Source organism: Schistocerca cancellata, chromosome 4, assembly GCF_023864275.1.
Source record: "Schistocerca cancellata isolate TAMUIC-IGC-003103 chromosome 4, iqSchCanc2.1, whole genome shotgun sequence".
NCBI classification, from domain to species: domain Eukaryota; kingdom Metazoa; phylum Arthropoda; class Insecta; order Orthoptera; family Acrididae; genus Schistocerca; species Schistocerca cancellata.
In genome coordinates this window covers 660087603-660112845 of record NC_064629.1, presented here as the reverse complement: position 1 = coordinate 660112845, position 25243 = coordinate 660087603, and the positions used below count along the sequence as shown (strand labels likewise).

Genomic DNA, 25243 nt, shown 5'->3' with positions numbered 1-25243 from the left:
ATGCAAGAAAAAGCAAGATCCATATGATGGAATCTTGTGGGATGCCACATGTAATTAGTTCCCAGCTGGATGATCCCTGATGGATTAATTCATGTCTTCTTCCTAATGACACCCTTTGTTTCCTGTCAGAGATATGGGAATTGAACAATTTTGTAGCATTTACTATTACAATATAATATTCTAATTTATTTAAAAGGATGTTGTGATTTAGACAGTCAAATGTCTTTGACAGATCACAAAACAGTAGCCTGTTACTTATTGTTTAATGAATTAAGTACTTTTTCACTGTATGTGTAGACAGCTTTCTCAGTATCAGAATCCTTCATAAACCTGAATGAAGACTTGGACAATATAATATTTGTTGTCAGGTGGTTAAGAAGCCAACTGTTTACTACCTTTGCTAAAATTTTTGATAATTCTGGCAAACATGAAACTGTATGGAAATCAGATGGTATTTTTGTATCTCCTTTCTTAAGCAAAGGCTTATCTTCAGCATGTTTTAACCATTCAGGAAATATTCCACTGATGTTGGTTACACAGATAGTTTAATATGTTAGTAAACTCAGACGTACACTCTTCAGTTAATGTTATTATTATTTTATCATAACAAATAAACTTTTTGATTTTAAAGATTTTATGATGGACATTGCTCCTGCTTGAGTAGTGAGGGTTGTATTTACACCAGTGAAGTTAACTTCTCTGTACTCTGTACTCTGGTATGAAGACCTCCATGGCAGCATCTACTGAATTGGACAACCCCATCTTTTCAGTAACAGTTATGAAATGTTTGTTAAAAAGTTTTGCAGTGCTAGACACATCTATTACGAATGTATCATTTACTCTTAATGCTGTTTACCCATCTTCATGCCTGTTGTTACCAGTCTCCTCCTTCACTATTTTCCATATTTTCTTTGTTTTGTTATCTGATGTGATTATCTTTTCTTGTAATGTATTTGCTTTGATATCCATATTACTATTTTTAATATTTTGCAGTATGTCTTGTAGTGTTCTATAGCATCATCATCAGAACTGTTTCTGACTGACAGATACAGTTTCCCTTTTGTTCTACATGATACCTTTAATCATTGAATAATCCATTTATTAAGCTATATACCTACTGTTAATTAGAATCTCTTATGTATATTGTGACCTAGTAGGTAAAGGAAATTAATCCAGCACAATTTAACATGTAATCACAATTCAAACATGTTACAGGAATGTGTCTGGGTTACTCCACGTCATAGTAGCCAACAAATCCACAGTAGGAAATATGCCCAAGTTTGACATCTTTATAGCTTTGGGTTTATAACTCAGGACATTACCAAACTTAATATCAGATAATGTACTTTTCCAAGCACCATATTAGTGGTGTAAGTAGTTTTCAGTGTTATTTAATAATGAGCCATATATTTGTGGATAAGTTTGCAGCTCACTTCACTAAGAAGCCATTAGCACCATTTAAACTCTTTCAAGCTTGCTAAGTTTCCTTTGCCTTATAAGATGATGTAAAAGCAAACCTTAGTATGTTACAAATTCAATTGATGATAGAACTATTCCTGTCATATCACTGGTAACAGCAGTAGTGAAAATATTACAAATCAAGTGACACACCCCATATGTGTTGTGCTTTTTAAAAGGCGACTTATATCCTATATGGCCCTAGAAGAGCTATTATCCAAACTAGCAAATGGTACCTGTTTTCAAAAACTGACCTAGCCAAGCTCACAGATGGAACTTGCTTTCATAAATAAGCTTAGCAGATTCATACCTGGAATGTTCACTAGATGCAGATATTCAGTGACTCGTAGTATTCAACAAATTTTCTGAGCTGGACAAAGGCAAGGACATAACATTTGATGAATTAAATGCCTCAACCATTTACCATTGGTACCAGGAGCAACTGATTTAAGCTGTCTCTGCTTGATCGAAGCATTTTGTTTATCATCATACCTACCAGAGGAACAATGTTTACAAAATGTCCACTAACTCTTTCAATTACTGCAGAGTCCTAGATTATAATTATTTGTATGAAAATGCCAGTTTTAGAGTTTAGAGTCAGAAACTGAAGAGTTATTTTAAAGGTGCAAATCACTCCAAATTTTTTTGTCTCATTTTAAATATTTTTCTTAGTTGTAATGAATGAAGATGCACATAATTGGACAGAAGATAATCATACTGCAAATCCAAGCCAATAGTATTGTATCTTCACATATGAGACCTACTGATTTATTTTAAATTGAAAATACAAATAGGTAAGACTGTTTTGGTGTTGACTGTCTGAGCTACATTCATGTAAATAATGAAAAACAATATATGGAGACATTACATTTATATTTTATACTTTCCAGGTACATAGAGAAATGCACAATTTTGTTAATTTTACACTTGTTTGTTCCAGTTCACACAGTAGCATTTTATAGTTTATGACTATGACACAGTAACATCCAAATAAGTGTACATATAACATTAACATGTTTCACAGTAAGGATAGTAGTAGCAACAATAATAACCATCATCGTAATCATATTTACAAAGACATTATACAAAAATAAGTTACTCTGTCATTTTGGCATGTAAAAGACTGTAAATTATGAATGAAGTTAATGTGTTACAATACTTTGATAAGCTGATATTTATAGATAATGGTCACTCTAGCACAGCTGTTGATATACATATTTCTGTTTGACGGTAATTTATGTTTCTTACATGAAGATAGTTGGCAAGCCTTTTTCCTCCACAGTTAACTTCATATATATTTTTATGATGGAGGTTAAAATAAAATTATGGAATTCATAGACAGAACTGAAAACTAACAAACAGGGTGTGTGAAGTTGGTTTCTTTGCTGTTTCTATCACATATGAAAGTGTAAATTAGGGAAAACATTACTGTAACATTAACAAGTATGTAAATAAAACATGTCTATAAAATAAATAATGTAATCAAATGCACATAAGTTATTAAATGTGATGTAGGTTGCCAATTTACTTGTCTATAAACTAACACTTTTCCCAACCTGCAGGAAGAAACCAGAGCCCTGCCAATATAGAAAAGGCCATGTGCAAGAACCTTATAAAACAATGGACTCCGCTTTCCTTCATCCTGTCAACTAATAATATGCTTCCCACACACTAACCTCAGCCAGCTGCCACAAATGGGGTACAGTGAAGTCAGGCAGATAGGTGGGGTTTACAACTACTAGCACAATTTCTTACAATTCCTTACTGAATGTTCTGTTACGATACAGTCATGTAAAAGTAAATAATGAACATCTGTATTTTATATGCACACTTTACTCAACAAGTCTATTGGAAAAATTTGTCATTGTATAGTTTCATACAGATATAGTAGTTGTGATGTTCTAACAAGGGTATAGCAGTGAAGAAATCTGATTTGTAACTGCTATTTAGGATGGCATGGCAATAATAGATTTTTATATTATTTGCAATTCAACAAATGATTTGAGCATTTAGTTATGCACAAGACAGCAATAGCTTCTAAAGTGTCTTATCAACTAAAATAAAATTACAACTTTTTTTAAAAAAAGTAACAACAGTGACTAGTTTCTTTCTTTCAACTTCAAACATCCAAACAGTATTCAAAAGGGACTACATGAAATTCAGTTTGGTCACGTTGATTCACATTTATCTGCATTTGTACAAATTAATATCTTAGGTAATTACAAATAACATGGACAACAGAAACAATTAAAAGTAGCTATTGTAGCTTAAGCTTTTGGAATGATTTTTTTTCTTGAAAGCTTAAGAAAACATGAATCAGACATAGATTCTAAGGCAAGAATCTGAAGACAAAGCCAAGTACAGTCCTACAGGTAAAATGGGGCAACAGAACTCAATACAAATCTCAACACTGAAGTGAGCAGTAACTTATATTAAAACAACATTTTCATAACAATCTACTAGTATTAACACAGTCAGCTCATATAAAATATACAGTTAGCAGTACTGGTAAAGACATACTGAAGATGTGGGAGGAAGATTTAGATGCCAAAATGTGGAAAGGTAAGATAGAATAAGTGGAACATGAAAGTAAAATGTAACCAAGACTTGAAAAATGAGAGGAAGAGAAATAATATCGGTCAGTAGGCCTATAGGAAAATGTAGCACGTGGTAAGATTCTGATACTGCAACTGCAGAGGATGGGAGGAAAGTATAAGAGATATGATAAGAGAAACTAAACTCACAGGAGAGACAGATGTAATTTACATAGCTGAAAGCCAGATCTCTTCTGTATGTGGCCAAGGCAGGTTTAAACGCATTTGGTGCTGAAAAAAAACCACTTTGGTTGCTGGCATTTTATGAGAGTGCATACTTCAAATTAGTCTATTGTATACTGATAATACATATGATCTGCATCAGGATTATTTATCAGAGTGGTAAGAGAAAATCTGTATGGTTTGAGTGTCATAACTTGAATTGAAACAATAAATTCAGTAAAATGCTAAAGAGAATGCCAGGCTTTTGAACAGAGAAAAAATGAAACCAAGGAGATATGTGTAAGTGAGTCATAATATTAAGCAAGTGCATCATCATTTTTAACCAACATTTATGAGAAGAAAGATTATCAAAAGATTCCAAGGAAGTACTGAAAAAAAGTATTTTTCGTATGAGGGGTATTTCAGAGTGGGTCATATTACCTGTCACTTCACCAATGCAGATTATTTTTTCATTAACAGACTGAACTCATTGCATCTAAAAGTGTAGAGTACTGTTTACTAACACAGAGCCTGCAGATGACTAATCTCATCAAATTTACAGTCTTCCAATGACATTTACATAAATCATAGAGAAATACAGCATTCACATGTGAATGAATATGCAGTGCTTCTGCCACAATATCTGGCATCTTAAGAACATAATAAAAGCCTTCAGTAATATTAAAACATCATTGTTTGACTGTGAATCAATATTACAACACCTTCCTTCATCTGATGAATATTTTATTGACCAAACAGCCTATAAAATGAAAACTGTTACAGTAACCTTCCAACATGTGCAATTACTCATCAGTTTATGAAACATTTTGACACATTTGCTCCACATATGGAGGCCTATTACAACTAATGAATTAAAACTATCACTTCTATCATAGTTTCTTTTCTTATTCATCTCATGATTTTCTTAAAATTTTCAGCAGAAGTGATGTATTTCTGAGATTAGCCACTATGAATGTTGAAATAAAATGGATGGCCACAAATAGTTTTCATGCTGATTACATAGCTTACTGTAAAAAGTAAATTACATCCATCATTTAATTCCAGTTACTTATACTTTGCTGTACAATGAATCTGGAAATGAAATTAGACTGTATTTAAGACATTATTTTTGCTAATAATTCTGTTTATAATACATAATGATTTTGTTATTTATTACATTGTTTCATAACAAATTATAAATTTGATCTGATAATATCAGTAGCAAAAATATGTAGTGAACTAATGTCATAATTAAAAAAAAAAAAAAAACTGTCATTGTATCTAGACAGTATTGTTCATAAAAATTCAGAATTACTGTACTCATTTCTGAAATTTTGTTTCCTTCATTCATCTGACAAACTTTTTTTAGTTAGAACTTTTTTCTTTGGTAAAGGTCATATTACGTTCTATGCTCTATACTCTAGTAATCAACACAGAACTGTTACTGACTGAAATAAAATTAGAAAAAGGTAACGGCCATGCTACACAATCTGAAACATGTCCAATGAAGAATGAAAATAGCATCCAAGATCACTTGTCGTAATGAACAGATCTTGATAACAAGAACAGATTGTTAGGTACATATTTTTTTCATAACCACAAAAAACATGTTAATAATTACCATTTAATTTACATTCCTCTTTGTCAGTACAACACATGAGAAGTTATATGTTTTTTTTAATGTATTCTAAGTTTTTGTGAGATATATATGTATAATGGGAACATGTAAACTAAAAACAATAAGGCAAATAATTAACTAATCAGAATGACAGTACTGACAGTAGGCAAACATGTTTGGTAAATTCTACCATTATAATTAGACAAGTGAAAGGCTTTGTATTGTACAGATGGATGGTAATACTAGGCCTAAGAGTACGTGAAGAAAAATTTACTTTATAAATTGCACATAATTCTTACGCATGACACTACTAGATATTGTTGCAGTTACAATGCTTTCAGTTGTAATTATTTTTATGGGTTGTAATGAATAATATTTATTTTACTGTTTTCTTTGAGAGCTCAATTTCCACTTTTGTTCCCTTTATTTCAGAGTTGATTTATTAACCAATAAGTCAATAATGGTCTCAAAAATATCCTTACCAAAGGTTTTATGACAAGACTATTTCATGGGTCATTATAATCTGCTGAAGTATTTCATAAATTTCTTGTTAACATGTTATGTTGATCATCATATGACATACTACTAATTTATTTAAATTCTACTGGATAAGTAATATGCTCATGTAAGAATTTTGTTGGTGCTGTAGCACTTGCCAAGGAGGTGAGGTATGAAAAGTGATTATAAAATGAAAAGACAATATGGCTGTGTCACAGATATGGAAACTGAACTGAGAAAACATGTTACTTTTACAGGAGAATGCAGTACTTCCAGCAGAAAAAAACCACAGAAACTTAAAAAATCAAAGTTTGCACATGTCATTAGTGAATAGCACATCAGCACATACAGTTGAACACATTTACTATTTCTACTACTACTAGTACTACTACTACCATATAATTTATAATATACAATTTTCAGAGTAACAAATATTTCTTTGGTGCATTAGACATGTCTTTTTCATCTAATTCTTAAACATCCATACACTGGTACTAATCTAAAACATCTATAAATATTTTCAGTATTGTCCAAACAATAGTGACTGAATCATTTTCTTCATTTCTTGATATTATGTTAAGCCCTAACTATCATAATTTACCAAACTGAACTGTTGCTTATGTAATATAATTTCCAATACTTCAGGACTTTTTGGTTAACAGTGAGTAATTACTGATCAACAGATACCTAAGAATTTGATTTTATAATTCTTACTTATATTTTGATAGATCTTTGATACAATCCCAAGCACTGTGGCTTTCACTTCTCACTTTAATATTTGTATAAAATATTACATTTAGCATATAGTGTACAAAATAACATTTACTTCAGTTTTACGGAAGAATAATAATTATGACTGTTTATACAAAACTGTCATACTTACATAAAAGACTATGAAACACACATTGGTTTTTCTGACCTCCAGGCATTCTCTAGAAGGAAAAAAAAGCATAAAACAAAAAGTTTACTTCATTACATTATTATAGTTATTGTTACTATTACTGATATTATTATTTATGTGTTCTTAATGTTATAATTATTTTGGTTACATCATCACTAACATTGTTGTAACACCGATGTTTCATCTAATGTCAACATGCATAATTATTCAGATACACACAGAAGTCCACAAACTTGCCTGTAAATAGTGAATCATTTCTTGTCCAAAGACTAATTTGACTCCAATATATCTTTACAACATGTAATACATTTTGACACAATTGACATATACATATTGACACACATATATATATTGACAGAATTAATTTATTCTGGAGTATGTTATCCCATAAATGATCTACATGATATCCAGAGTATAATACAGATTTTATACTGTATTCTACTCACAAGAAAATTATTTATGTTGCCAAATAAATTTTCAAAAGCTCTAGTCACCCTCTTACAATATGGATTTCTATGTCAACACCACTTAGCAGGCTTAATAAATTATATAAATTTCATACTTTCCTTCAACAACAAACTACAAAACAAGGAACAAGGTTGAGCACAAGCAGGTTTAAATCTGAATATTTCACAGTTTCTTCAACAGGAACTAATTCTGTTGATCCCATGAGCATGATGCACAATGTAACCCATATGAAAAATGGGTTTATGGAACAACTACAATATTTCATTATTTCTTAGCCCAATAGCTCAGTCTGGAATGTGTCAAAACTAAATGCAAATGTATGCCACAACAGCTTCCTGTTGAAAATTCTATACCTGCATGCATCAAAGAAAAAAATATTGGCTTTAGAAACAAGCACCACAATTATATCATAAACAATACTCTATATACTCATTTAGAAACCAATACTTCATATAATCATGAATACTTCAAGAATTTCTTGAATTCTTAACACTTAGTACATTTAATTAGCCATTTTGGAAGGCTGATGGAATGTCAGCCCCTTAATAATCTTCAGAACTCAGCATCCAAACTTCAAGAACTAAAAATACTGTTTTTCAGTGAACACCAATGTTTTACTTCTCAGACTTTACTTTCAGGCCCATCACTATTATGTTTGAATGAACACCTAATATGGGTTAGGTACATAGCGCAAATATGTCCATAGCTTTTATTGTACCAGTCTGGGGTACGTCCCCTGAAAAAGAAAAAAAAGGTGTTAGTCATTTAACTGTAAAGTGTTAACATCAGGCAAATTTCATATAGTATTTGCAAGTCATTTTGTGCCGTTATCATACTGTGTCACTATTTTAATGAATAAACTGAATACAATTAATGCAGCTTATATTCTGCTAATAGCTACTTCAATTCCTAGCAAGAAATGACTTAGAACTCACTATCAGGTTTAAGAAAAATCATTAAATAATCACATATTAAATTGTTATACATAATATGTCATTGTTTAATCTAGAAGTAAAACTTTATCTGTGATTGGTGTATCAGTTTTCTTACATGAAGATAGAAGTGACTTTTGTGTTGGTATGATATAATTTGTATTCATTTAGGCCAGAAATTCTAGCAGAACTAATTCTATGGACAGAAAATATTACTGTGATATCAGTGTCTTTGTATACCATTTTATCAAATGTTGGAAATGCAAACACTGCTTACTACAGTTTTCAAACAGTGCAACAAGTGTTCTAATAGTACAGTAATGGAAATTATTTATGGGTGGATTATAACTGAGTGAGCAATCACAGACACCCTCTGAATATTGAAGGCATTCAGCAGGAGGAAAATTATATGTTAAACACCCCCCCTCCCCCCCCCCTCCCCTGACACACACAAGCACCAACCCACCCACCTACCCACACCCACACATACACACAAGACCATACATGTAAGTTCCCCATTTCAATTGAAGCAGTAGTTGGGGTGGTAACTTCAAGAATTTCATCCCCATTCGACTTGTCCAATATGAGTAAATATTTGCACTGGGCCAGGATTCTAACACTGGTCCCTCGCTGCTGCAGGAGGTACAGAGCCAAGTGCAAACCTCACAAAATGATTCAAAGCTTCAAGTCATTATCGGCTTCTCCTATTTTCCTTTTTTGTGTTTAGTTAATCAAAGCTAAAGCTGATAATTCCAAAGTGAAATTTGTAAATTTTCAGTTTTTCTTAAAAATTGTGTCAGTTATTGACTTTTTCAGTGACTCACTTAATAGGTACATATTCTTTAAATGTTGGAATTACTGCAACAGTGTCTCTGAACTTGAAACACAATCCATTGTTTCCAAGCTGTAGTACTTTCCAACCCTTAAATTGACAATATTCATATGAAAAACAGTTTTTGTAATAGTAGTAGTAGTAGTAGTAGTAGTAGTAGCAGTAGTTGTTGTTTTATTCATCCACAGCTCTCTTTGATTACGAGGATACTGGACAAGCCTTTTTATTACAATTTAAGAACAACTAAATTAAAAGTATCCACATATACAGACATTTACATACTTACAGGTGTAATATGACATGAGTCAAACAAATAGTCAGCTGTGACCGTATAGTGGGAACCATTCCAGCATTTGACCGAAGTAATTTAGGGAAACCAGTGAAAACCTAAATCAGGATGGTTGAAGAAAGACTGGGGCCTCCATCTTCCAAAATACAATGCCACTCTGTTTAATACAGTGATACCTCATTTTGTTTACCCTAGTGTACAATACTGTTTTACAAATACATTATTGAATAATATAATAAATAATGTAATTGATAATGTTTTCAACAGCTATTTAAGAGCATTATGTGGCATATATTTTCTAAGTCATAGTATGCCTGACCCATGCTCTGTTTTCAGTTTCAAATTAATTTTACTGTGTAGTTGATGGCAAGATGGTGTGAAGTTGACACTGTGAGTACATTAGCTCCCAGATGAACATAACACAAATGAGAAAATGCATCATATCTCTAAAAGATTAAATGCATGTTTTATTGTTGGAAACTTGTGGAAAGAAGAATAGAGTGCCACAATATTTTGAATGTTACATCTTATGTGGAGCATGTACATCATTTCATGAATTGTGAAAGTTGGCATCAGGTGTTTAAATGTAAATTGAATGCAAAATTTATGTTTTTATAAAAGCTATAATGAATGTGGGTCATGCAAAAAACTAAATTACAAGGACTGCAAAGGTGAAATGATTGCATTACTGTTAGAAGTGGCACATGCTTTAAAATATATACGTGACAAACTCAAGAAACAAAATAGACAAGATCATTATGAAACAAACAGTGAGGTGTTTGTAGATACTAGGACCTTTTTGAAAACAAAAGTAACACCCTTTGTAAAAATGCAACAAAACCACAGAAATGTCACTTTGGATACAGAAATACGAAACCACTATTGAAATGATATGAGAAAATTTTTCTGGAAGTGTGACAGCAGTATGAATACATCAAATACAAATATTCAATTGTAAACAGATATGAAATTCTCAGTAACTCTGGTGAAGAAATTACTTATATTTAAAAAAAATTAAATGTTGTATGGCATTGGTGGCTGGGAAATCTCACAGAGTGGGTTCAGCTGCCAAGTGGCTAGTGTGTTCTTCCTACATGCATATTGGCCTCCTTCCTTGTGGATATGTGAGCGGTGTGTCATATGTGTACTTGTGGAGTGTAGGTAAGTGGAATGGATGCATGGATACTGTAATGTTATATTTGTGTTGTATGATGGTATTGAGAGAAGGGGGAGGATAAAACCCAGAGCTGGCACAGAGGTTCCCTTCTCAAATAGCATCAATGGGGCTGCCAAAGCAAATGCCCCCATCCAATGACCAAATCATCCTCAACAGTGTTACATGTCCCCACTTCATGAGATACTGTGGAGAGGACTGGAATTTAATACAGGACATTTGCGCAAATACTGGTGATCAGGAACTTTAAAGAATCACGTCCCCTCCCCTTGCCAGCCAAATACTGGCAGTGAAAATTTCATCCATCATCAGGATTCAAACTGCCATACCTCTAAGACATGTGCCATCAAACAGGCATGTGTTAGTGACCTTGGCTATGAAGGTTAGTATCGCTTATATAAATAATACTGAAGGTACCTGAAACATGTGCTGCAACAGCTATTCCCCAAAACAATAGTACTTCTAAACCTCAACATGAAGATATTCAAATCCCACATATTACCATTACTGTACCGCAAAGTAACAGTCGATGTAAAGCAGGTTCTAATTGCCTGAGAAGGATTTTGATACTTGCTAACAGTTATGGATGTGGGATCACTTCTCGTGTGAACAAAAAGTCAACTATGAGGGCAACATCTTTCACCATGCTGGCAAAATCCCTAGTTAAAACAAGAAATTAGATTGAAAATCTGCTTCAGTTGTAAATGATGTAGTCTTTATTGCATGACTAGTTTTGGAGATCCATAGCTCTATCATCAGGTGTTACACAATGATTTGTTAGGTCATGGTTGTCATATGGGAGGGCCAGTTAATCAAAATAGAGCAAACTCTTGTCTATGCAACATTAGGAAATGGTACTTGTTATGCAAACTCTCTTCTCATTGCTCTGGCACTTCCTAATGTTGCATAGGTGTGACTTTGATCTTTTGCAATTATTTGGACCACCCATCCCATACCCAAGACTTAGCAAACCATTGGGTGGCATCCAATGATGGGATTATGGACCTCCAAAACCAGTCATGCATTGGAGACTAAGCAATTTACAACACACACTGATTTTCAATCTAATCATTATGATCCTAACTTGTGGTTGTCCTTCAAATCAGACTGAGTGAAATAACAATGCATGTCCATGCAGAGAAAATTAGTAAGTTATCACTGTAAAACTCCATTACCCTAGTTAGTGCAGTTGTCTACTGAGAAGTAAAGAAGCCTGACATAAACAAACATTACATATGCAAATGTTCTACAGAACTACGACCCTGGTCACGTGTTAGCAATGTGATTAGTGGTGAAAATGAAATGTTTTCAAATACATGCGAACAGTCCCCAAATGTGAGTGTTTTGGATGTCAGCGGTGGTATCTGAAGATTCCACACTACACATGGCTTTGATCTAATGGGCATAGTAATCTCTGTCTTCCTCTAGAGCTCTGTCTAGTGTCATAGAAGCTATTCCCTGATCTCTTAATGCATTTCATATCACCCGGTCCATTATTCTTGTGAGTGTTTTCCATATATTCCTTTCCTTGTCAATTCTGGGTAGAACCTACGCATTCCTTACATTATCAGTCAGTCTTATTTTAAACATTCTTCTGTAGCACCACATCTCAGATGCTCTGATTCACTTCTGTTCCAGTTTCCTCACAGCCCATGTTTCACTACCACAGAAATCTGTGCTCCAAGTGTACAATCTCAGAAATTTCTTCTTCAAATTACGATCTATGTTTGATACTTCTTTTGAGCAGAAATGCCCTATCCGCCAGTGGTGCTCTGTTTTTCATGTGCTCCTTGCTCCATCCTTCATGGGTTATTTTGCTGCCTAGCTAGCAAAATTCCTTAACTTCATCTACTTTGTGATAACCAAGTCTGATGTTAAGTTTCTCACTGTCTTCATTTCTGATACTTCTAATTATGTTCATCTTTCTTTGATTTACTCTCTATCAATATTCTGTACTCATGAGACTATTCATTCCATTTAACAGATCCTATAATTCTCCTTCACTTTCACTTTGGGTACCAATGTCGTAAGTGAATCTTACCACTGATATTCTTTTGCCTTGAACTTAAATCCCACTTCTGAACCTTTGTTTCCATCATTGCTTCTTTGTTGTATATATTTAACAGTAAGGGTGAAAACTACATGCCTCTCATACATCCTTTTTAATCCGAGCACTTTGTTCTTGGTCTTTAACTCATTGTTACCTGTTGGTTCTTGTACAAATAGTATATTATCCATCATTCCCTATAGCTTACTCCTGTTTCTCTCAGAATTTCGAACATCTTGCATCATTTTACATTGTTGAACACTTTTTCTGTCATTTCATAAACTATGAACATGTCTTGAGTTTTCCTCAGTCTTGCTTCCATTATCGACCACAAGGTCAGAACTGCCCCTCCGGTGGCTTTACATTTTCTACAGCCCAACTGATCGTCATCTAAGAGATTCTCAATTTTTTCCCCATTTTTCTGTATATTATTCTTGTCAGCAACTCGGATGTACGAGCTTTCAAGCTAATTGTGCGATAATTCTTGCTCTTTTAGGCTCTTGCAGTCTTCAGAATTGTGTTGATAATGTTTTACTGAAGTCTCAAAGCATATTGCCAGTCTCATACATTCTACACACCAATGTTAATAGTTGTTTTGTTGCCAATACTCCAAATGATTTTAGAAATTCTGATAGAGTGTTATCTATCGCTTCTGTCTTATTTGATCTTAAGTCTTCTAAAGCTCTTTTAAATTCTGATTCTAACACTGGATCCTCTGTTTCTTCCCTAATAACTCCTGTTTCTTCTTCTATCAAGTCATCAGACAAGTTCTCCCCATCATAGAGGCCTTCAATGTACTTTTTCCACCTATCCAGAGGAATTACAATTTCTCCATTAATGTTACCATGCCCTGCTTTTAATTTCACTGAAGGCTGATTTGACTTTTTTATATGCTGAGTCAGTCCTTAAAACAATCATTCCTTTTTTTATTTCTTCACATTTTTCACGCAGCCATTTCACATTAGTTTCCCTGCACGACCTGTTTATTTCACTCCTAAATGACTTGTATTCCTTTTTTCTAAATTTTCTTGAACATTTTTGTACTTCCTTGTACCTATGTTTTTCTTTCCTACTTCTGTGATTGCCTTTTTCTGGCTGAATTGGCATCTCATTATTGCAGTATCTATAGCCTGAGAGAACTTCATCCATCTCTAATCATTTCTTAGTATTTCCATATCCCATTTCTTCAGCCTAATCTTCATTATTACTAATTTGTGATCTGAGTCTAAATATGCTCCTGAGTACGCCATACAACCAAATACCTGATTTCACAACTGTTGCCTAACTATGATGTAATCTAAGTGAAATCTTCCTGTATCTTTTGGCCTTTTCCAAATATGCCTCCTCCTCTTGTGATCTTTGAGCAGAGTATTCATTATTGCTAGCTGAAATTTATTGCAGAACTCAATTAGTCTTTCTTGTCTCTTATTTCTACTACCTAGCCTATATTCTCCCATGACACCTTCTTCTACTCCTTCACCTAGAACCACATTCCAATCCTCTATGGCTACTAGATTTTTATCTCACTTCACATACTGAATTACCAATTCAATATACTCACATACTTTCTCTATCTCTTCATCTTCCATTTGCATCATCAGTATTTGTACCTGAACTATTGTTGTCTATGTTGGTTTGCTGTCAATTCTGATGAGGACAACCCTTTTACTGAACTGTTCACAGCAACTCACTCTCTCACCTAACCTCCTATTCATAATAAATTCTACTCCTGTCATACATTTTCTGCTGTTGTTGATATTACCCTGTACTCTCCTGAGTAGAAATCAGTTCCTGCTATGTTTGTGAAAGATTATTTACAATTTACAGACATAAAAAGTATGTAAGTTTGGTTAGGGACAAAGATTTTGAACTGTGTTTGACTATAGTCATTTTACTGGATTTCAATAAAATAGTTGAAACACTTTATAGATCTCAAAATGGAGACTGGAAAACATTTGCTCTAAGTTTTAAGAAGCTGATTAATAGTGTAAAGTGTAATAGGAAGTTTCAGACAGAAGAACTGAGGTTTTTAATACAGTCAATAGCTCTGGAATCATGACAGCAGTTAACACTTAACTAGAATTACTGCCGAAAGAAAAACTGCACTTGACAAAATTTTTATAATGCTGATTGATATTAACAATAAAAGTAGCATAATAAATATGGGTTATAGTGATCATGAAGATCAGCTTACACCAGTTAAGCTAAACACAGACAGATTAAAAATATCAAGCATAAGGAATTTTGTGATGACAACTTCAGAGCATTTAATATGGGAGGATAACTTCAGTAAAACTGAAATAAATAATATGTTTGATTGCTTCCAAAGTGTGCATTTGCATTATTCTGCAACAGAATTTCTTATGAAAAAATGTAGAATTAATATGGTTGAAAATAAATTTTGGATGATGATAGGGCTTAGAAATTCCAGCAGGAAAAAATTTCTCTGCTCATTCATCAAATGCAATAATACTACTTCAGAATTTGGAAACCATGTGAAACAAATATATCAGATATTCAACAAAATGATGAAAGAAGCTGAAAGCTATTACAATGTCACTATGTTTCAGATCAAAAAATATTCATCTTCTAGTATCAAACACAGATTCTCAGATTCAGCAGATATGGCTGATCAATTTAACAAGTATTTTTCTATAGCACATCAGTTAATGGAAATGCACTAAGCAAACAGATGAATGTGCTTTATAAAAAAATTAAATACTTCTCTTATATCTATGGTTCTTGAAGATGTTAAACTGACAGTGGTCAAGCTAATAATATCATTCAAAACCTAATATTTGTGTGGGTTGGATGATTCTTCAGATTATGCATTTATAAAGCCCCTGATATTAAAACGAAACAATTAATGTACATAGTTCACACATCCTACTCAATGTAATCAATTAACATCCAGTATCTGAACTGCTTATTTTTTTCTCTGAAACAACTAAAAGAGTTTTTATACTATCCTTCAAAGCTACATTACAAATATTTCATTATTTTAACAAAATGAATGCCAAGCCTACATCAGCAGCTAAGAATTAGTATTTAGAAACTTCCGTTAAATCATCAAGTAAGGGAAATGCCTTCTCTAAATGGTTGATTATTTTTTGCAAGGCATTCCACACGGTTCAATTCTGGGTCCAGTTTTGTTTTTACTTTATATAAATGATCTACCCCTGAACATAAATTCAAACTCAGTTTTGTTGACTGATGATACGTCTGCTCTTGTTGAAATCAATGACCCTGAACAAATTCCTTAAACTGTCAAAAAACTATTAGACTGTTTGGAAAACTGGTTCCAACTAAATGGGCTAAAATTGAATATTTGGAAAACACATTTGCTGCAGTTTCAAACTAAAAACTCTAAGGTAAAATAATTCCACATTAGTTGTAGAAACCAAGAAATGAAAGAAGCAGACTGTGTTAAATTTTTAGGCATGCATTTGGATCAAAATCTATCCTGGTCTCCACACATAGAGTATTTAGCAAGTCAATTAAACAGCCTGACATTTTAAATGAAGATTCTGTCATATTCAACTAGCATGGAGACAAGGCAAATAGTTTCCCACAGTTACTTTGAATCAGTTGTAAGGTATGGCATTATTTTTTGGGGAGGCAAAAACAAAATGACTAGAATTTTAAAATTACAAAAATCAGTTGTTAGAAATATGTCTAATGCCAAACCAAAAGTATCCTGCTGTCCACTGTTAAGAAATTTAAAAATATTAAGTGCTCCATGTTTGTTGATTTTTGAACTGATTATTTTTGTATACAGTAATCCCAAGTTATTCATGGACAATAACTTTAAACATCAATACAGTACTATGAGCAAGGAGAATTTCATGCTTCCCACTCATAGATTAAAGCTGTTTGCACAAACCCCAGAATACATGGGCATGAAAATTTACAAAATCATAGAAAAGAAACAAATCTTCAGCATGGAGATGAGGCAACTAAAGTAAAAACTATCACAATTGTTAGTACAGAAATGATATTATTCCTTAGAAGAATTTCTTAATGATAATATGACAATATGAGCAAGAAAACAAGTGGCTGAAATGTTTTGTTAATTAAGTTTAGAAGTTTTACATCTGATAAATGACTGTAATAATTATTCACTATTTTTACAGTAATACTATTGTTAGGCTACACACAGTCTATAATTATTGTTTCTGTAATACACATAAATTGTAATTGCAGTATTGACGAGTCCTCTGTACTTGTGATTTATCTCTGTATGTTATGGGACAATAAAAATTCTGATTCTGATTCTGAAGCACTGGATGACACAGAACATGTTTCTGGCATTTTTCTATATCTTTCAAAAGCATAACTGACACAGACATTTTTATCCACAATTCAGGCTAGAATGGTGTCACAGGTATCCCAAACCAATGAATAAGATTGTACCTAGAAGACAGGCAGATAATAGTTATGGTAATTCATTGTGCAATCAAAGAAAATGTCATTACAACATCAACATATTAATACAATAAATCACTAATTAAGTATGGTTTACCACAGGGCTCTGCTGTAGAATATGTGTTGTTCCTCCTTTTAATCAGTGATGTAAACAATTTTATTGAAGAAAAGAAAATTATTTGAAGATGATACCACCATTTCAATGGATGGCAGACAAAATGTCCATGGAAACAGTAGTAGCCACTGCAATCTGTTTGATTCACAGCTGGCTTTGACTAAATAAGTTAATAATAAATAGAGAAAAAGCAGTGTTCAAATTACTTTCCACTCTTCCTCTTTTATAGATGAATTTCATATAATTTTTGGTGTTGACAATGCATTATGGAAAACCAAAGTTGTAGGAATATGCTGTAGAGTAATTTAATTGGACACTATATGACACTGTGACAGCTTATACTGTATCCTAAAGACTTTTTCACTGGGAGCTGAGTTTCTTTAGAAGATAAGTCCAAGATAAGTCCATACTGAAGTAATTTGTTTAAATCACTGTTGACTACTTGGCTTTTGTTTTAGCACATGAGGAATATAACAAGGACTTAAAACTTTGTTTCAAGAACTTATTATCATTTGGCTGTTTCCATACAGCCATCCATGACATTTACAAAGTACCTTTTTTAACAGATATTCTACAATACACATAGTGAATTGCCATTTACAAAGAAATTAGGGATGAATAAATGATTGACACATCACCACTATAAACTATGGAAAAGGTGTTTGTACCACAATAATAATAAAGAAAGTAAACATAACATCATACAAAAATGTACACATCATATAACATGTCTCAGTGTAGAACATCACTGTATTAGAAAAGTATTTCACTTATAATAGTTAAATTATTCTGTGTCTTAAAACAGGCTCAAAATAAAAATTCATTTAAAAATAGACTTACTTCAGTTCTGATGGAACATTGCTTTTACTAAGTAAAAGAATTCTTGAATTACAAACCACAGCATTTGTAAATTAAAATGCAAATTATTGTAACCTTGTATTACTTAATTTAATGTTGTTTACTATTTAATTTATTATTTTTAAATTATAATTTGCAAATTGGAGTTTGCAGTCTCTCTCTCTCTCTCTCTCTCTCTCTCTCTCTCTCTCTCTCTCTCTCTCTCTCTTTCACTCTTTCTCTCTCACTCTATTCCTCTAATTTGACTTGTCCTATATCAAATGTACTATTGACATATATAATGAAGTAAAAGTGAGCAATAATTGATTATGACAATTTATTTTTGTCTACAGATGGTACAAATGTGTTGAGTCATATGAACATACCGAGCAGTTGAGAACTATCTGTGTCTATTTGTTAGCTTTGATTACATTTGGTCAACAACCTACACACAAAGATTGTTAGATAACTTTCACAGAACATATAAGAGTAATTTGATATCAGTTTACAAAAAAGAATTAATATTTATGAAACTGAAAAGATATATTTGCAACGTTGGCTCAAGTCTAATCATTAATTGGAGAAATTCATTTGGTGTGAAAAAACATTGCCTTCTGCAACATGGTGGGAGAGAGTTATCGTAGTTGATCAACAAATTCCTGCTGGCAGGTGGGATAATATGAATTGTGTATTTGTGTAGAGCAAGGTTTCCCAAAACTGTGTTCTGTGCAGTGAATATGTTCTCTATGAAAAACTATCAATAGCAGTGGTTTTTCTGACATTTTGGCAATACTAATAATTTTTTAAAAATTTATTATGATTTCTGTGTTATTAGCTAGATTTAAAATTGAAGTAATCACTGAATAAAATAAGTTTTCTCATTTTTTAAAAATGTATTGTTCTTCAAACTAAATGTTGTTCCAAGTATCAGGATTCTCAAAGTGTTACATCAGAGGAAAAATTTGGGAACCCCTGTTGTAGATAATAGTGACAATGATCCAAATTATACTGCAGAGTTGCTCTATGCCAAAATAATTGATAATCATTCCAGAAACAGGCGAGTTAGTGCTTCTGGTGAATTTTCAGGTATCACTGCATATCATTAAAATTCAACGTTTGTTATGTGGTTGTTGATGATTTACTAAATATTTTATATATTATGGAGAAGAGACTGGTATGTCTACAATTTTGTAGGCAGTCCTTTTGTAGGCAGAACAATAATGACATTATTCCAGAAAACATTTTGTTCTTTGAGGCACAGATCATAAAACTTAGGTCAACTCACCCCAGTCATAAAATCAGTTTACTATCAGATGAGAAGAAAGTTCAAATGGCAGTACCACAAGCCAGTGTTCTAAGTTCCATATTGTTTTTCATCTATATTAATGACACAGACATCTCAAATAACGTAGCTACAGCCAGAATATTCACAGACGACAGCAGTGTGATAAAAAGTGCTCAAAAAGAATCTTTGTAAATAGCTAATGACAAAGTCCTATTGCATATTCACTCCTGGTTCAATGCTAAGAGGGTGATACTAGATGTAAGCAAAACAAATTACTTGAAATTTTGGAAAAGACGTAAAATATATATCAAAGTCCGGTGATGTGTGTTCAAGTCTTAGAAAAAGTGAAACCTATAAAATTACTGGAGATTTACATTGACAAAAAAAGAGTTATGCAGACTACTGCCCAATCTCACTTCCGACAGCTTTACCCAAAATTTTTGAAAAAGTAATGTATTCAATAGAAGCTTTGCATACTTGTAAAAAGAAATACTAACAAAATGTCAATCAGGTTTCAGACAGGCTTTCCAACAGAAAATGCTATATGTGATTTCACTGATCAAATATTAAAGGCTCTGACTAACCGAGTATCATTCACTGGGATATTCTGTGACCTCTCAAAGGCTTTTGACTGTGTGAATCATGAAATTCTTTCAGATAAACTTAAGTATTGTGGTATGAGTGGGAAACTGTACAGACAGTTTAATTCATATTCAACTGCAGAAGGTTGAAATTAATAGTACAGGTAGTCTGCAAAAACCAGAAGAGTCCTCTAACTGGGTAGGTATCAACAATGGTGTCCCACAGTGACATTTATTGTTCTTAATATATATTGATGAATTGCCACTCTGTATTCATGAATATGCAGAGCTAGTTCTTTTTTACTGTTGATACAAGTATAGCAATCATATACAACAAACAGGAATTAGTTGAGGATATTGCAAATAATGTTTCTCAAAAAGTTATTAAGCAGTTCTCTGCTGAGAAAATTCAGTATATACAGTTCTCTACAGTAAATAGCATAACACCATTGATAAATATAGTCTTTGAACAGAAATCTGTTGCTAAGGTAGAATATTCAAAATTTCTGGGTGTGTGCATTGATGAGAAATTGAATGGGAAGAAACACATTGAAGATCTGCTGAAATGGTTAGATTCAGCAACTTATGGTATTAGGGTTATGGCAAACTTTTGGGGTAAACATATAATTAAATTTGTCTAATATGCCTATTTTCATTCACTGCTTTCATATGGCATCATATTTTGGGGTAATTCATCATTAAGAGGAAAAGTATTCATTACACAAAAATGTCTAATCAGAATAATAACTGGAGCCCACCCAAGATCATCATACAGATATTTATTTAAGAAACTCAGAACATTCACAATACCTTCGCAGTGCATATATTCACTTATGAAATTTGTTATTAATAACCCATCCCAGTTCAAAAATAATAGCAAAGTGCATAGCTACAATACTAGAAGGAAGGATGATCTTCACTATTCTGTTTTAAATGTGACTTTTGTGTAAAAAGGGGTACATTATGCTGCCGCAAAAGTCTTTGATCATTTACCAAATAGCATCAAAAGTCTGATGGATAGCCAACCAACATTTAAAAACAAATTAAAAGAATTTATGAATGACAACTTCTTCTACTCAACAGATGATTTTTCAGACATGAAGTAGTAACACAAAAAAATTAAAAAATATACATATTGCATAAAGAAAACTTTTGGTAAACCAACATGTTTCACATCATTATGAGTTGTCGTATCCATGATCTATGCAACATGCATTAATGTAATGTAATGTATGCAATGACACTTGCACAGAGACTCAACTCAGCTCAATTTGCTCCAGGAATTATCTCAAATTTTGCACCACATGAAGTGCACAAGATGTTATGCTGTGGCTATTTTGGGGTACCACTGCTTGTTGTTTAAAGTAAACCCCTATGGTAAGAAGAGGCCTATCCAGATATCAAGACACAGTCATTTGCACACACACTATGAGTTCCTGTTCAGAAATTTTAAAGTACTTGTTGTACCTTGACTACACAATATTCTAACTCAATACCCAATGTTGCCCACGTATCTTCTAAGAGCTGCAGTTTCATCAAAATAATCAGGAAAAATTTAAAGTGCTCTCATAATCTGTCTTTCCCCATTCTATTTCTTTCTCCCCTATTCCACCTACCCCCTCACACTGCACCTCACCCATCTGCCTCCTCACAACCCATCCCTCTTCCCTCTCCCTCCTGACTTCCTCTTCCTTTTGCACTCCTCTCAATCTTCTGCCTGCCTCTGACACCTAACCTTCCTCCCCACTCTCTCTGTCAATCTCCTGTCCCCCCTCAATCTGTCCATCGTCTCCTTCCCCTTTCCATGTCCTTCTCCTCCAGCCACCTCTCCCGTCCATCTCCTCCTCCCCTCTCTCTTTATCCATCTCCTCCTTCCTCCTCTCTCTCGTCCATCTCCTATATCACCTGGTTTTCACAACTATCCCCACCAAAATGGGAGATATATGGTTCTTTCCAGACAATAAGTGGAATGTGTACTAAGTTTGGTTGAAATCAATACAGGGTTTAGGAGGCAATGTGAAAGATGTGTACATATATATGTAAATACATCCATTTTTGTAATCTTCTACCATTTTACTCATGGCTTCACATGCATATGTGTGTCACATACATTGCACAATCTCCTCCTCCCCCTTCTTTCTGTCAGTCTCCATCTTCCCCCCATCTATGTCCATCTCCACCTCCCCAATGTCTCTTGTCAACACCTCCTCTTCTCTGTCAATCTCTACCACTCTACCTCTTTCTATATCAATGCACATCTCCTCCTCCCCTCTCTTACCTCTCTGTCCATTTCCTCCTTCTCCTCTCTCTCCGCCCACGTCCTCTTCTCCCTTCTCTCTGCCCATCTCCTATGCCACATCATTCTCACTCCTACCTTCATCCTCACCCCAATTGGAGGTGGCTCCTACTCCAACAGCACATTTTTTACTCTGTAATTAAGTATGTTGGCAAATATCAGTTTTCAGGTTTAAAAATAACTGAAACAATTGTATCTTATAATTTTAAATTTCAAAAATATTTTCATATCTAATGAACAATAGTTGTCTGAAGTAAAATATTTACAGAATCATACTACATATAAAGGGTTTTTTCCTTGTTAGGAACATAAGCATGCACACACTTGTGTTCTCATAAATTTGTATTCCATTACTCGTAAGAAAATAAATATTGTACTTTGCAGTTCTTAAGAAGCAAATGCCTTTTATATGTAGCATGATTCTGCAAACATTTACTTCAGACAAATGCTATTCATCAGACATGAAAAAATTTTAGACATTTCAAATGGTGACAGATACAATTCTTTCAGTTATGTGTAAACCCACAAATTTCTATTTTCTAATGTAATTACTCACAGGGTAGAAACTCGCTGTGTGGGTAAGAGCCACATGCTGTTGGTGTGGAGATGAGGGTGAGAGTGAAAATGGTGTGGCATAAGTGATGGACAGAGAGAGGGGGAAGAAGGAAATGGACAGAGTGATAAGAGGAGGAGATGGGCAAAAAGAGGTGGGAGGGTGAGATGTACAGTGAGATAGAGGGGAGGAGGAAAAGGACAGAGAGAGGTGGAGAGGGAGATGGACATAGAGTATTAATTTGAATTATTCTGTGCTCATTAGTTATGTGTATACATGCACACATATTTCATTTTTATACTTTCTGTTTTGTTATAAAATTTCCTTATATATTTGGGCAACATCGATATAATATTTATTTTTTATGAGTGGTTAACTAACAAAAGAAGGGAAAGCAGAAAGGTGGAAGGAGTATATAGAGGGTCGATACAGAGGCGATGTTCTTGAGGACAATATTATGGAAATGGAAGAGGATGTAGATGAAGATGAAATGGGAGATACGATACTGCGTGAAGAGATCAACAGAGCATTGAAAGACCTGAGTCAAAACAAGGCCCCGGGAGTAGACAACATTCCATTAGAACTACTGATAGCCTTGGGAGAGCCAGTCCTGACAAAACTCTACCATCTGGTGAGGAAGATGTATGAGACAGGCGAAAAACCCTCAGACTTCAAGAAGAATATAATAATTCCAATCCCAAAGAAAGCAGGTGTTGACAGATGTGAAAATTATCAAACTATCAGTTTAATAAGTCATGGCTGGAAAATATTAAAACAAATTCTTTACAGATGAATGGAAAAACTGGTAGAAGCCAACCTCGGGGAAGATCAATTTGGATTCCGTAGAAATATTGGAACACGTGAGGCAATACTGACTCTACGACTTATCTTAGAAGAAAGATTTAGGAAAGGCAAACCTATGTTTCTAGCATTTGTAGACTTAGAGAAAGCTTTTGATAATCTTGACTGGAACACTCTCTTTCAAATTCTGAAGGTGGCAGAGGTAAAATACAGGGAGCAAAAGGCTATTTACAATTTGTACAAAAACCAGATGGCAGTTATAAGAGTCGAGGGACATGAAAGGGAAGCAATGGTTGGGAAGGGAGTGAGACAGTGTTGTAGCCTCTCCCTGATTTTATTCAATCTGTATATGGAGCAAGCAGTGAAGGAAACAAAAGAAAATTTCGGAGTAGGTATTGAAATGTCGTGTGGCTAGGGCCTCCCATCAGGTAGACCGTTCGCCTGGTGCACGTCTTTCAAGTTGACGCCACTTCGGCAACCTGAGCGTCGATGGGGATGAAATGATGATGATTAGGACAACACATCACCCAGTCCCTGAGCGGAGAAAATCTCCGACCCAGCCGGGAATCGAACCCGGGACCTTAGGATTGACATTCCGCCACGCTGACCATTCAGCTACCAGGGCCGGACGGAGTAGGTATTAAAATCCATGGAGAAGAAATAAAAACTTTGAGGTTCGCCGGTGACATTGTAACTGTGTCAGAGACAGCAAAGGACTTGGAAGAGCAAAACAGAATGTCTTGAAAGGAGGATATATGATGAACACCAACAAAAGCAAAACGAGGATAATGGAATGTAGTCGAATTAAGTCGGGTGATGCTGAGGGAATTAGATTAGGAAATGAGACACTTAAAGTGGTAAAGGAGTTTTGCTATTTGGGGAGCAAAGTAACTGATGATGGTCGAAGTAGAGAGGATATAAAATGTAGACTGGCAACAGTAAGGAAAGTGTTTCTGAAGAAGAGAAATTTGTTAACATCAAGTATTGATTTAAGTGTCAGGAAGTCATTTCTGAAAGTATTTATATGGAGTTTAGCCATGTATGGAAGTGGAACATGGACGATAAATAGTTTAGACAAGAAGAGAATAGAAGCTTTTGAAATGTGGTGCTACAGAAGAATGCTGAAGTTTAGATGGGTAGATTACATAACTAATGAGGAGGTATTGAATAGAATTGGGGAGAAGATGAGTTTGTGGCACAACTTGACTAGAAGAAGGGATTGGTTGGTAGGACATGTTCTGAGGCATCAAGGGATCACCAATTTAGTACTGGAGGGCAGCGTGGAGGGTAAAAATTGTAGAGGGAGACCAAGAGATGAATACACTAAACAGATTCAGAAGGATGTAGGCTGCAATAGGTACTGGGAGATGAAGAGGC

At 34.0% G+C, this 25243-nt stretch overlaps 1 protein-coding gene across 1 annotated transcript in view; it reads right to left on the bottom strand.

Moving 5' to 3' along the window:
• Window positions 1–2321: 2321 nt before the first annotated feature.
• The window catches only part of LOC126184369 (stAR-related lipid transfer protein 13), a 681898-nt gene continuing 658976 nt past the window's right edge, over window positions 2322–25243 (bottom strand). The window contains exon 21 of the mRNA XM_049926754.1: window positions 2322–8435. Coding sequence (XP_049782711.1) covers window positions 8321–8435 — 115 coding nt within the window. The 3' untranslated portion in view covers window positions 2322–8320. The remainder of the gene's footprint in view (window positions 8436–25243) is intronic.